The sequence below is a fragment of the Amyelois transitella genome, chromosome 18 (genome assembly GCF_032362555.1).
Source record: "Amyelois transitella isolate CPQ chromosome 18, ilAmyTran1.1, whole genome shotgun sequence".
Taxonomy (NCBI): domain Eukaryota; kingdom Metazoa; phylum Arthropoda; class Insecta; order Lepidoptera; family Pyralidae; genus Amyelois; species Amyelois transitella.
In genome coordinates, this window is record NC_083521.1 from 315,422 (window position 1) to 330,358 (window position 14,937).

Here is a 14,937-nt window from a genome sequence, read left to right on the forward strand (position 1 = left end):
CGCAACCTTTGCAGGGGAACCTGACCCGTATTGAATTGCGATTGGGAGCAAGGTGTCTCTGTCTTATCTTATTTTTATGTATATTAATCTCAATTTCATCATGTAGCCAAACACCTGAACGTGGCCATTCAGTCTTTTCGAAACTGTTAACTTCGCCTACCACGCAGCGGATATAAGACGTAACTATATGTATATATTATATTTAGTTTTGTGCCGATTCTAATTCTATCTCTTTCTCTTATCTTTACATCTCCCGGTTGCACCCTCCGCAGAATGTATGTATGCTATCACTTTGAATATTCATCTGATAATAAGTTCTGTATGATTTGACAATAGCAATGACATTAAAAAAATACAAAACATACCTCTGGCGCGATGTAATCCGGAGTGCCACAGAAAGTCGTGGTAGTGGCTCCATCTGTAACAAACATATGCGTCAACTTTCATCTATATTGTCTATGGTAACTATCATTATAGTCTATGATCAGCTCTCATAATCTATGAGTCATTGGGCCACTCTGCTCAGTAACTTTAAATTACTTCGCAGCACCCCTCCAAGCGCATTTATCATCATTTTGAATGTTATTGCAAATAATGTGCCGTGTGGTTTCCCGCATTGTAGAATAGAACCAATCAATATCTTTCCCATGGTGGTCGTAAAAGGCGACTTAGGGAAAGGCTTTTGATCTTGGCATTTCTCCCATAGGCGACGGGCTAGCAACCTGTCAATATTTGAATCTTAATCCTATTATACAGCTGAATGTGGTCTTTCGTGATTATTTGTGTGTATTTATTTTATAGTTGTATGGCTTATTAATGGAATTGAGATTCAAATACTGACGGATTTCTAGCTTATAGGTGATAACCTAGAAATCTGTCAGTATTTGAACACGACAAATGCAAAGTTTATTAGCTCATTCCTTAGGTGCTTTTTGCTACATCTGTTGCTGTCTATGTTTATGATGCTCCAGGTTGCGGTAGATGACGAGGTACCAGCAGCCACACGGACACACCGCACTCACCCAGGATGCCCTCCTTGCACATGCCGAAGTCCGCCAGCTTGCAGTGGCCCTCGCTGTCCAGCAGGATGTTGTCCAGCTCCAGGTTGCGGTAGATGACGAGGTACCAGCAGCCACACAGACACACCGCACTCACCCAGGATGCCCTCCTTGCACATGCCGAAGTCCGCCAGCTTGCAGTGGCCCTCGCTGTCCAGCAGGATGTTGTCCAGCTCCAGGTTGCGGTAGATGACGAGGTACCAGCAGCCACACAGACACACCGCACTCACCCAGGATGCCCTCCTTGCACATGCCGAAGTCCGCCAGCTTGCAGTGGCCCTCGCTGTCCAGCAGGATGTTGTCCAGCTCCAGGTCGCGGTAGATGACGAGGTACCAGCAGCCACACAGACACTCCGCACTCACCCAGGATGCCCTCCTTGCACATGCCGAAGTCCGCCAGCTTGCAGTGGCCCTCGCTGTCCAGCAGGATGTTGTCCAGCTCCAGGTCGCGGTAGATGACGAGGTACCAGCAGCCACACAGACACTCCGCACTCACCCAGGATGCCCTCCTTGCACATGCCGAAGTCCGCCAGCTTGCAGTGGCCCTCGCTGTCCAGCAGGATGTTGTCCAGCTTCAGGTCGCGGTAGATGACGCCGTGCTCGTGGAGAAACTGAAGCGCCAGGGTCACTTCCGCAGCGTAGAATCTGCGGAAATCATTTAAATATATTCAGATAGATAGATAACAGCTTTATTCACTATCACAATACATTTGTTGGTAACATACATAATTAAAAGTAATAACAAAGGTGAATGTGAAATGTGAAAGGTCCTGACTTAATATAATGTTGCAGGTGTACTCCATCACGAAGAACAGCCGGTCCTGCGTCTGGAAGGCGGAGTGCAGCCCTGTTAGAGGGACATACCGCGCGCGGGGCTCGTCGAACTTCCTGGCGCGCTGTATCTGGAACATGAGGTCGCCGCCGTCCACGTACTCCATCACGAAGAACAGCCGGTCCTGCGTCTGGAAGGCGGAGTGCAGCGCCGTGAGGAACGGGTGGCGCGCGGCCAGCGCCAGCACGCGCCGCTCCGTCAGCGTGCACTCCACGTCGTCGTCTTGGATTATCGCATCCTTCTTCAGCACTTTCACGGCGTACACCTGGGAAAATGATGTCATGACGCACATATTAACACGTCCCTTGTGGAGTATACAGCGGCAACAGTCTTGAAAAGACCGAAAGGTCACGTTGAGCTGTATGGTTTTATAAATGTTGGTAGCCCATCGCCCACAAGAAGAATCACAATTTTATTAGCCTATCCCTTGGTCGCTTTTTAGGACATCCATGGGAAATATAAGAGATATAGTGGTCCTATGATGACATTTTTTTTATTTCGGTGAGTTACAATCATAGAACTCTTCCAATTTATATCAATAGCTGTGACTTTATACAATGGACGCTATGCTTTGGTCTACTTCAGCGCTCAGCAAGTAGCTCACTATCCTCAGGCGGTTACTAGGTGGATCTCGTATCTTAAGCTAAACCCTTGCTCTCGTAAACATAGTAAAACTCGGTAAAAAAATGTCATTAACTTCACCTGCGACGTCAAATATTTTTATTTTATGTCCAACAATAAGCATAGTAATTTTAAACTGATTATTTCTCTCCTTCTGAAGTGAATAACCAACTTTGCGACTATACTTCCTACATTCTTGTACATTTTGCGTCTCACCTCATCGGTGCCCTTCTTCTCGGCCAGCATGACCTTCCCGAAGGAGCCTTTGCCCAGCACCTTGATGAAGTGGAAGTCCTGGAGACCCACGCGGTCGCGGCCCGCACCCCCGCCAGGACTCTCGTCTGGAACACACGAAGAACGTTGTTCACTAACGATAGTCCAAGGTATGGTTACTTGCTGAGAAACAAATCCTCTTATTTATTTATTTAGACTTCATGCACGTAAAATGTACAACAGGTGGACTTAATGCATCTTCATACAAACCAGCACTGTAGGTTTCTGTGCAGAAGACTGTAAATACAATGTAGAAACCAATCTTCTTCCTCCTAGTTTTTAGTCCCAGTTGCATCCTCACCACTATGGAGAGGAGCCCGGGATATGCCTTGACCATGGAGCCTGGATTAGGTGGTCAGGTTTTTACACGAAGCGACCCCACCTGACCTCCGCAACCTTTGCAGGTAAACCTAATTCGTATTGGACCGATCATGGTTACGCATCCAGTTTCCTTAATGTGCAGCTTTCCTCACCATCAGTTAGTATTCAAACTAATGTATATAACTTTCTAAAATAGTCATTCGAACCTGTGCCCTTCTGCGCATCACGCATTCTAAGCCTTACCGATTCCACCACAGACGCTGTTACATTTACACATTTATTTTAATTATATATTTACAACTAGCTGTGCCCGCGACTTCGTCCGCGTGAAATAGTTATTTTGGGCATCATTGAAGCCCTCAAGGATGAATAATTTTCCCCGTTTTTTTTTTCACATTTTCCATTATTTCTTTACTCTTAATAGTTGCAGCGTGATATTATATAGCCTAAAGCCTTCCTCGATAAACGGTCTATTCAACACAAAAAGAATTTTTCGATTCGAACCATTAGTTCCTGAGATTAGCGCGTTCAAACAAACAAACAAACAAACTCTTCGGCTTTATAATATTAATATAATATAGGTATGGAAGCCAATCTTGTACACTATCAATACATTATCCCACCACCACCAATGGCTCTACTAGCCTTCCAAATACACGAGCTGATGTTCAGAGTGCAGTCAGACTGCTACAGCGTTTGCTCTCTAACAGCGCACCATTTCTTGACTGCCTTTAGTTCTGTATAGCACCGATAGTCGGAGATACATACGTGCCAATAATTACAGAGTACAATTCCTCAAATAACATACATACGAATAATCACGTCTAACCTTGTGGAGTAGACAGAGCCAAGTTTGGAAAAGACGAAAGGCCACGTTCAGCTGTATGGCGTAATGATCGAATGAGAAATTTAGAATAGAACCACTCCAATCTTTCCCATGGATGTCGCAAAAGGCGACTAAAGGTTAGGCTTATAAACTTGGGATATTTTTTTTAAACTGATGGACTAGTAACCAGTCATTGTTTGAATCTCAATTGTATCATTAAGCCAAACAGTTGAACGTGGCCTATCAGTCTTTTCACGACTGTTGGCTTTGTCTACTCTGCAAGGGATATTAAACGTGATTGTATGTATGTATAAATGCAAACAAAGAAACGTATGGCACCCAGGATTATACAGATTTTTTACTTTTCTATGTAATCTGCTGTACTTGTTATATATCTATTCTTTATCATATACCTCAATACAATAAAATATTCGTCAGATGTTGGTCTGTGTAAAAGTAAAATAGAATATACCTATATAATAAAAAAAACACCATAATAAGCACAAAACCAGCAAACCAAAGCGTTAACCAAGAAACCCGCCACAACATAAGCCACTTCAGAAGGTAAACTTCATACAATGGAACACTCGAGATTATATGTTACACGTAGGCGACTGTAGCCATCCACCCATTTCATTCAAATATATTATCGTCATCTTAAAAATATTTCCCCATTAGTCAGTTCAACAAAATAAAAATGTTTATTTAGACAAACCCCTTTTTTATTTCACCATTTATTTATTTCAGCAAACTTTACTCTTTATATTACACAATCTTTTTTTACTTATTTACCTTGTACACCAACCCAGCTTTCTACGAATAATTACAAGTACAAAAAAATCCGGTAGAAGTCTACATTAATCAAGCAAATCCCAGAATAAGTAACTACATAACCTTGCTCACTATACGTAGCTCCAATAACAGTCTACATTTAATTTTCAACAAAACATACAATAGCTACATTTCTTTACTCATTATACGTAGCAATTGCAACATTCTTATCGTCATTTAAACGCAACTTTCGAATAGCTACATTATCCTTTCTCATTGTATGCAGCTAACCTTCTGTTCTATCGGTGCTATGGCAATAAAATGTCGACCTGTGAGCGGCGCGGTGAATATCTCCGCCAACTCGTCCCAGTGAGAGCGGCCGGTATCACCTATGGCGGGCGATGAAACGTACGATTAACAAAACACATGCGGGAACAGTTGCTCATTCGACGGACTCTATGGTACTGCGGTAGTACGCTTGTCTATGTCACAGTACGTCCCGGGTTTGAATCCCGGCCGGGGCATGACGAGAAATGAACATTATCTGATTAATCAATCAATATAAGTATTTCTTATAAAATATAGTATCGTTGAGTTAGTATCTCGTAACACATGTCTCGAACTTACTGCGAGACTAACTCTATAGGTGTAATTTGTCCCGTATATATTTATTATTCGTTTAGAAGGCAATTTGCTATGCTTTACTGATGTTTTAAAGAAAAAAAAACTATAGATATAGTTTTGAATTTCTCAAAAAGTCTCACTTTAAAAGCATATGGTGGGATGGACACCTCACCTTATTTCTTATACCAATTTTAAATCTATCGCGGTAAATAATTGTATGTACACTTTTCGCAAATATTTACCGCATATTCTGTGATTGGTCCAAAATCTAAAGTACAAAATGAGCAACTGTTCGAACGAAACAAAATGAACAAAAAATAAAAAGGCAAAAAAAACATGACAACATACAAAATAAAAATATCTAATGCTATTGCATCTACTTTTAAACACAACGCACATCATTAAGGACTAATTCATTCTAAAGAAATAAATGATTTGCGAAGTTTTGAATTTCGAATCACGGTGATCCGTGATATTTACCTTTTTTTTTGTAATTTAGTTATGCTGCTATAGACAAAATAATAAGGAGATACCAGTGGTATCTCTATAAAAAAAAAACTGTTTTTGGACACTAAAATTAACAAGTATTAATTGATACACTAACAAGAAATACTAGTATTTGTTTGATACTCGTTTATAATTAACAAGTATTTCTGTATATAATAACAATAAATACTTGTAAGTTTTGTACTTACTGGAACAATTCCAGGTAATACCAGTAGGTACCTATGTCTCATTTAAATATAGATATTTACTGAACTGTTAAAGGAAATGCTAGTACATCAAGCAACGCAACTACAAATACTCGTCAAATTGAGAACGGTATCAGAAAATACCAGGTTTTTACAAACCAACACAACAAAAGTATTGATATTTCTAGACACAATATATCTAAATTAAGGATACTGGTTAAAAAAAGTAGTGTCACCTTTATCGGCGTCCTTGGCGGCGCCGCGAGCGGAGCCCCGCGGCCGCTCGGGCGCCGGCTCGGGCTCCCCGTCGGGCGCGGCGCCGCCCGAGTACTGCAACATGCCGCACGACTGCGCTTCTTATTAGACAGCCACTTCATTCCACACACACACAATCACGTCTATATCCCTTGCGGGGTAGACAGAGCCAACAGTCTTGTAAAGACTGATAGGCCACGTTCAGCTATTTGGCTTTAAGATAGAATTGAGATTCAAATAGTGACAGGTTGCTAGCCCATCGCCTAAAATAGGAATCCCAAGTTTATAAGCCTATCCCTTAGTCGCCTTTTACGACATCCGTAGGAAAGAGATGGAGTGGTCCTATTCTTTTTTGTAATTGATGCCGGGAACCACACGGCACCCGGGAACCACACGGCACTTCATTCCGTTACATCAATATATGGAGTTCACCCCAACTTATAAATGCGATATACCTTCATGAGATAAGTCGGCCATTGCAAGTGATGCAATTGTTTTTTTATAACTATGTACTATTTTCTTGTTACTTTGTAAATTTCTATGCAATAAAGATATTACAAACAAACAAACATAGGCGAATTAACTTTACACGTTTGTCTTCCGTGTGCCGTGTGGTTCCCGGCACTTATAAAACAAAATAGGACCATTCCATCTCTTTCCCATGGATGTCGTAAAAGGCGACTGAGGGATAGGCTTATAAACTTGGGATTCTTTTTAGGCGACGTGCTAGCAACCTGTCACTATTTGAATCTCAACTTTATCATCAAGCCAAACAGCTGAACGAGGCCTTTCAGTCTTTACAAGACTGTTCGCTCTGTCTATACCCGCATGGGATATAGACGTGACTAATTGAGTTAAGTGAATTCTATCATTAAGCCAAACAACTGAACGTGGCCTTTCAGTCTTTACAAGACTGTTCGCTCTGTCTACCCCACAAGGGATATAGACGTGACCATATGTGTATAGAATAGAATAGATTTATTTTCAAAATTGGATACAAGGTATCACTTATTGACGTCACATCACTACTTAAATCTAATTATAACCACTACCGCTTCCAAAGCGCGTGTGTAGAAGAAGCGGCGGAACAAACTACACTGCAGCGTGTTTATATATATATATTTATTTATTTTATTTATTTATTTATTTATTTACTTTTCTTACATCTACCATTACAGACTTAATCTAATGCGATAGTGTATAATCAATTATAACATATTATCCTTATACATATATATATACCTTGGATGGTTTGGGTCTCTGGCTCTGCGTGTTGTCGGGCGTGATGCCCATGGAGCTGAGCAGCTCCGCCATCTGCTTTGTGTTGATGCCGCAATTGTTCGCCACGTTCTTGTGGCAACGCTTGTGGACGTTCATGGAGCACACTGGAACAATTGCCGACATTTTTATTTATACCTACATACATATGGTCACGTCTATATCCCTTGCGGGGTAGACAGAGTCAACAGTCTTGAAAAGACTGATAGGCCACGTTCAGCTGTTTGGCTTAATGATAGAATTGAGATTCAAATAGTGACAGGTTGCTGGCCCATCGTCTAAAAAAGAATACCAAGTTTGTAAGCCTATCCCTTAGTCGCCTTTTACGACTTCCATGGGAAACAGATGGAGTGGTCCTATTCTTTTTTGTATTTTTATTTATTTATTGATTTATTTAAACTTCATTGCACAAAATACAAATGTACAGCACAATTGGCGAACTTAATGCTAAAAGCATTATCTACCAGTCAACCATTGGGGCTGACAGAGAACTTAATGTGAGGTGAAACTAAATAAATATATTTATACCTACATAAAATAATCATAATATACATGCATAAAAACTACAATATATATAAATAAATCAGCGGAGGAGTTACAGGAGATGGTAAACTGTATGCATGAAGCTTTAAAAGAGAAAGGAATGAAAGTGAACGTAAGTAAAACTAAAACACTGGTTTTTGAAATGGAGAAAGAAATGACAGCATGTAATATTTTGATTGGAGGAGAAAAAGTGGAGCAAGTGAAAGAGTTTGTATATCTAGGATCAAAGTTTACATCAGATGGCAAGTATGATAGTGATATTGAAAGGAGAGTGAACGCGGGGAACATGGTGAATGGAGCTTTGCATGCCTTTATGAGCAGTCAGAAACTATCCAAAAAGGCTCGACTGGCTGTGCACAGGGGCGTGTTGGTCCTGACATTAATGTATGGGAGTGAAAGTTGGGTATGGCAAAAGAAGCATGAAAGCAGAATAAATGCAGTGGAAATGAGAGCGTTAAGGAGTATGATGGGTGTGAAATTGATTGACAGGATAAGGAACAGCGTGATAAGGGAATGTTGTGATGTGAAAGAAGATGTAGTTACAGGAATAGAAAAGGGTATGTTAAGATGGTTCGGTCATGTGGAGAGGATGAATGAAAGCAGGTTGACTAAGCAGATATACAAGGAGAGTGTGGAGGGAAAGGTCGGAGTGGGAAGACCTAGACGAACGTATCTTGATCAAATTAAGGACGTCCTGGTAAAGGGTCAGGTCAAAAGTACCCGAAACCGCCGAGCTTGTATGAAGAGAGTTATGAATGTGGACGAAGCGAAAGAAGTATGCAGAGATCGTGGCAAGTGGAAAGAGGTAGTCTCTGCCTACCCCTCCGGGAAAGAGGCGTGATTTTATGTATGTATGTATGTATGTATAAATAAATAGGTGCAGCGATTACCGAAATGAGTAAAAAGGCTTATAGCAATAAACTCGCGACTCAAGAGAAATATATAAAGTGAATTCCAGAGCCTAACAGCCATTATATTATATTCTTTATTTGTATTTTTGTATGTTATATGCTACACCATTTGTAAACCCTTATCAAAAGCAAAGAATGATTCCATTCTATTCTTAGTCTTAGTAACATGATGATGATGATGATGTACACATACATATAGTCACGTCTATATCCCTTGCGTGGTAGACAAAGCCAACAGACTTGAAAAGTGTGACAGGCCACGTTCCACAATAGAATTGAGATTCAAATAGTGACAGGTAAGCCCATCGATAATAGTTTGTTTAGCTGTATGGTTTTATGATAGAATTGACATTCAAATAGTGACAGGTTGCTAGCCCATCGCCTAAATATTACTCCCAACCCAAGTTTATTGACAAAATAAAACTATGTTCTTTATTCGCTACGAAACCAGAACAGAAGATGAAGTTACAATTATAATAATCCCTTTAATAAAAAGAAACTCACTTGTACAGCAAAAATAGTCACTCTATTATGAAGTTACCGAATCAATTTTAATATCCCTTCAGGTAAAAATAAAACCTCAGTTTTATAGCACACATTGTCACTATATCACTAATAAAAATTTACTACAAGTTGTCGTATGCCTTAACTATGTCATTCTGATATATTACTAATTAATAAGTTGATAAGTGTTTTTATTTGGTGGTTCAATATTTAAATAGGCAAACTGACATTTGATATACTTATGATAAATGAAATTTTTGAGCACAAAACGTTACTGACGAAATAATTGAAATATATCAATTCAATATTAAACATTTATATTTAAGTCTACTACTAATAAAAGATTTATTGATTAAAGACATTCTGGCAAATGGTCAGGTCAAGAGTACCCGAAACCGCCGAGCTTGCATGAAGAGAGTTAAGAATGTGGATGAAGCGAAAGAAGTATGCAAAGATCGTGTTAAATGAAAGCGTCAGGCGATAAAGGTTGAAAGACAGGTTCATATACACTATTTGAATCTCAATTCTATTAAGCGACACAACTGAACATGGCCTATCGGTCTTTCAGACCGCTGGCTCTGTCTTTACCGCAAAGGGTATAGACGGGATTATAGAAATGAATAAGAACAATTAGACGTCATTATATGAAAGAACGAATAAGAACTTTAAGACGTGATTACATGAATGAATGAATGAATAAGAACAATTAGACTTGATTATATGAATGAATGAATAAGAACAATTAGACGTTATTATATGGAAGAACGAATAAGAACTTCAAGACGTGATAACATTAATGAACGAATGAATGAACGAACGAATGAGAACGTTCCAAACAGCCAATATAACTCACCTTCGCATTGCAGCCCCTGTTTGATGAGCCCGTACAGCAGAGAGCCGCAGTGATCGCAGAAAGTGAACCGCTTGTACGAGTGAACGACGAAGCGGTGGGGAACGTTCACGTTGAAACGCTGACCGCCCAAGATGCTCAGGTTTTGTTGCTGGAACACAATATCAAATTATAATACATACATATATATAATATATATGATCACGTCTTTATCCCTTACGGGGTAGACAGAGCCAACAGTCTTGAAAAGACTGATAGGCCACGTTCAGCTGTTTGGCTTAATGATAGAATTGAGATTCAAATAGTGACAGGTTGCTAGCCCATCGCCTAAAGAAGAATCCCAAGTTTATAAGCCTATCCCTCAGTCGCCTTTTACGACATCCGTGGGAAAGAGATGGAGCGGTCCCGTACATCCATCTCGGTTTGGTCCAAAGATTCGACTGGCAGAGAATGACTTGTGGCATTAAGTCCACCTGTTGTACAGTTATATAACATTTAGCGCCCACATTACTGAATCATTGTTAAATAACATTACGTTACGTTATGTTACGTCACTTTAAGTTACGTTACGTTATGTTAAATAACATCGTTATTTATCATGTTATGTTATATGTACGCACCATAATAAGAGCAGGACAGTCCAGAGACACCCTGGGTCTTCAGATTTATAAAAAAAGAAAATCCTGCTAATATTATAAATGCAAGTTTGTGAGTATGTCAGTATGGATGTTTGTTACTCTCTCACGCAAAAACTACTGAACCGATTACGATGAAATTTTGTATGTAGGTAGCTGAAGTCCCAGAATAACATATAGGCTACTTTTTATCCCGGAGTTACCGTGAGATTGATAGGGTTTCCATGCAAACGTAGTCGCGGGCGGCCTCTAGTAAAGAATAAAGATCTATAAAACATCCGAAGGTGCGCGCCTTTTTAACAAGATACCCTCTGATATCAAGAATACTTCGTTCGATGTACTCAGGAGACAATTAGCCGAGCACATAATCTCAATTTACTGAACTTTTGCGATTATATTTCGTTTATTAGTGTGACAACGAACTTATGTATTATAATTTATTTTTTTTTGTATTTTATGTGATGTAAAATATGTCTTTACTAGAGGCCGCCCGCGACTTCGTCCGCATGGAAACCCTATCAATCCCGCGGGAACTCTGGGATAAAAAGTAGCCTATGTGTTATTCTGGGTCTTCAGCTACCTACATACCAAATTTCATGGTAATCGGTTCAGTAGTTTTTGCGTGAAAGAGTAACAAACATCCATACATCCATACAAACTTTCGCCTTTATAATAGTAAGTAGGATAAGAAAAAAGTCTATAAACATAAACTCACCTCTTGTTTCATGCCGGGGCACTTTGTGACGACAGAGGCGTGACACCGCTTGTGTACCACGCAAGTGCACACTGTTCAAAATAAACGTAATAATGTCAGGTAAACATTTATTGATGAAGATCTGACGGCCTCGGTGGCGCAGCGGTGATAAGCTTGTCTGCGACACCGGAGGTACCGAGTTCGAATCCCGGTCAGGGCATGATGAGAAACGAACTTTCTCTGATTGGTCTAGGTCTTGCTTATAGGTATTTTTGAGTATCTCATACCACACCTTTCAAACTTGCTGCGAGGCTAACTCAATCTGTGTGATTTGTCCCGTATATATATTTATTTATATTATTAATTTATTTAAAAAATAGTAAAGGAGCTTTGGTGTTGCACATATAAGCTCGACCTTTGACTCTTTTCTGAGTTACGTACGTTAGTTGAGTGCTAACTTACATCCTTGAGGTGAAAAAACCTGCACATTCAGGCAACTGGATGTGTAATCATGATCGATCCAATAAGAGTTGGGTTCCCTTGCAAAGGTTTCAAAGGTTAGATGGTAGTCCCTTTGTGGAAAAACCTGACTCATCCAAGATCCATGGTCAAAGTCATGCCAAGCTTCTCTCCAGTGTGGAGGATGCAAGTTCTTACTTGCTAAAGTCAGGACGAAGAAGAATATACATACATGCAATCACGTCTATATCCCTTGCGGGGTAGACAGAACCAACAGTCTTGAAAAGTCTGATAGGCCACATTCAAGTGTTTGGATTAATGATAGAATTGAGATTTGCAATAGAAATTGAAATAGTGAATAGAGAATTGAAAAAGTGACAGGTCGCTAGCTCATCGCGTAAAACAAGAATCCCAAGTGTATAAGACTATCCCTTAGTCGCTCTTTTCGACTTCCATGAGAAAGAGAAAAGAAGAACAAAGTTTGTACATTTATTGTACATTGAGAGAGTACATACCTTGGCACTGGTATCCCTGTTTGCCCAAGCCCCTGAAAAAAAAAGAATGTGTTAAATATTAAAAATACATAATTATTAGATATGAGATTACAATCTGTTGGTCATTTTCGTTGTAGAATTGCACTGTATAGTGATGTTCCGTACAATATTATAATTATAATGATCGGCCAAGTGTAAGTCGGACTCGCGCACGAAGGGTTCCGTACCGTCATCATGTTTGTTATTTAAATTTTTATTTATTATATTCACGTTTCTACTTGTTTATTAAAATCGACCAAAAAATTTAGAAAAAATTACATTTGTTAATTAATTATTTATTTTTAAAGGGTAAATATGACGATCTGGTACCTATACATAATATTTAAGACCTTGTTGTACTCATATTATGCAAATAAAAGTTTGAATTTGAATTTAATGCAAAAGAAAATATTCTGTGAAAATTTTTATCGTCTACCTGATTTCGTTTTTTTTTTATTAAACAAAAAATACAAAAAAAACACGCTTATTACGCTTTCTTGTTGTCACTGTTTATGAGATACAACCTATTGACAGACAGGCAGCGGAGACTTAGTATTAGAGTCCCGTTTTTTCTTTTAAGTTTGGATCCCTAAAAACTATAGATTTTATACCAATAAACTGGACAACGTAATTTTACATTAGCGGGAGTATACACATGTTTTGCATTTACTGAACTCCAATTATAAATATCAATTAATAAACTGCACTATAAGTATAATTTCGTGATGGTTTTGGTGGTTCTATGTTCATACTAGTAGTTCCAAAATATAAGAATTTCACCTTTATCAGTACTATATGTTCTGATTTTGTGCTAAATTTTAGAATTGTATGTTAACGGAAAGTATCTCATAGGCTAGACTAGTTTTTTCACGGGGCTTCTGCTGGAAGTAGCCTATGTCACTCCCAAAGTCTTCCAAGTCTTTCTTTAATAATTGAGGATCGACAGATAAACAACGGAACGATCCTATTGAGGAACCATTTTATCTATTCAAGGTAGGGAATAGATAAAATGCTCGGCTTAATGATGGAATAGTCTCAATTCCATCATTAAGCCGAGCAGCTGAACGTGGCCATTCAGTCTTTTCGGGACTATATAGGCTCTGTCTACCCCGTAAGGGCTATAGACGTGACTATATGTATGTGTAGGTATGTATGTAAGATAGGGAACCCTAAAAATTGTGTAGGTTTCCACGTACCAGATGAACTCGCGGCAGTGGCTGCAGAAGGTGGGCTGCCGCAGGAAGGTGGCCATGAACTTGTGGCCCTGCGCCTGGTGCACGCGGCGCCGCATGGCCCCGCGGCGCCGCGCGAAGCCCGCGCCCTCCTTGAACTCGCGGTCCCGCGCGCGCGGGCCCGCCTGCGCCTGCTGCCCGCCTGCGGGGGATGCTAATATACATCTCTTAAATCTAAATCGTGGACGAATGCACATCGTCTACTGCTCTTATAAGCCCCGACGAAAAAAAGGTAAAGAGTTAGACGTGCCTGTGGCATATTTATCACAAACAGATGAACCGATTTTGATTATCTTTTTATTTGTACCATGTCTAATCTAATATTGCAAGATCATCGCCTACAAGAAGAATCACAGGGTTATTAGCTTTTTCCTTTAAAAAAAAAACTTTAAATAGATAATTATTTATAACACCAATATTATTGAATAAGTTGAGCACTCTTGTGAAAAGTGTTAGGTACCGCAATGCAAAGATATTAGTAAGGAAGATGCAATTAAAAGTATTAACAAAAAATATAGTGTATTTGATCAAGTCTCCATGATTTAATATGAAATGACTTATCTAACGGCAAAATAACAATTGGAGAGACTTACTTTGAGAATTCCATTTCAACTCAATTTTGAGGTGGAGCTTGCCGTGAGGTTCTAAATCCACCTGTAAAAATAAACAAATTATTTATTGTTTGAATAATCTAACATAAAGAAAAAGCAAATGTCTTAGGCATTTTTCAATTATTTATTTAAACTTCATTGCACAAAATACAAATGTATAGCACAATTGGCAGACTTAATGCTAGAAGCATTATCTAGCAGTCAACCATTGGGGCTGACAGAGAACTTTATGCGAGTTGAAACTAAATAAATATATTTATACCTACACAAAATATAAAATAAAATAATTATAATATACATACATAAAAACTACAATAGATAAGCGATCTAAAGAAATTGCAATAATGTGCATCTGAATTTCTTATAAAAGATTTGTAATTTATATGTTTACAATAAATAAACTCAAAAACCATT

At 39.2% G+C, this 14,937-nt stretch overlaps 1 protein-coding gene across 1 annotated transcript in view; it reads right to left on the reverse strand.

Annotated features, from left to right (window-relative positions):
* The window catches only part of LOC106138353 (protein kinase C), a 32,502-nt gene that overhangs the window by 15,856 nt on the left and 1,709 nt on the right, over window positions 1-14,937 (reverse strand). The window contains exons 4-15 of the mRNA XM_060949396.1: window positions 14,506-14,566; window positions 13,877-14,066; window positions 12,663-12,694; window positions 11,710-11,780; window positions 10,363-10,510; window positions 7,516-7,658; window positions 6,255-6,366; window positions 5,032-5,091; window positions 2,728-2,852; window positions 1,923-2,155; window positions 1,549-1,703; window positions 366-412 (exon numbers count right to left, since the gene is read on the reverse strand). Coding sequence (XP_060805379.1) covers window positions 366-412; window positions 1,549-1,703; window positions 1,923-2,155; window positions 2,728-2,852; window positions 5,032-5,091; window positions 6,255-6,366; window positions 7,516-7,658; window positions 10,363-10,510; window positions 11,710-11,780; window positions 12,663-12,694; window positions 13,877-14,066; window positions 14,506-14,566 — 1,377 coding nt within the window. The remainder of the gene's footprint in view (window positions 1-365; window positions 413-1,548; window positions 1,704-1,922; window positions 2,156-2,727; window positions 2,853-5,031; window positions 5,092-6,254; window positions 6,367-7,515; window positions 7,659-10,362; window positions 10,511-11,709; window positions 11,781-12,662; window positions 12,695-13,876; window positions 14,067-14,505; window positions 14,567-14,937) is intronic.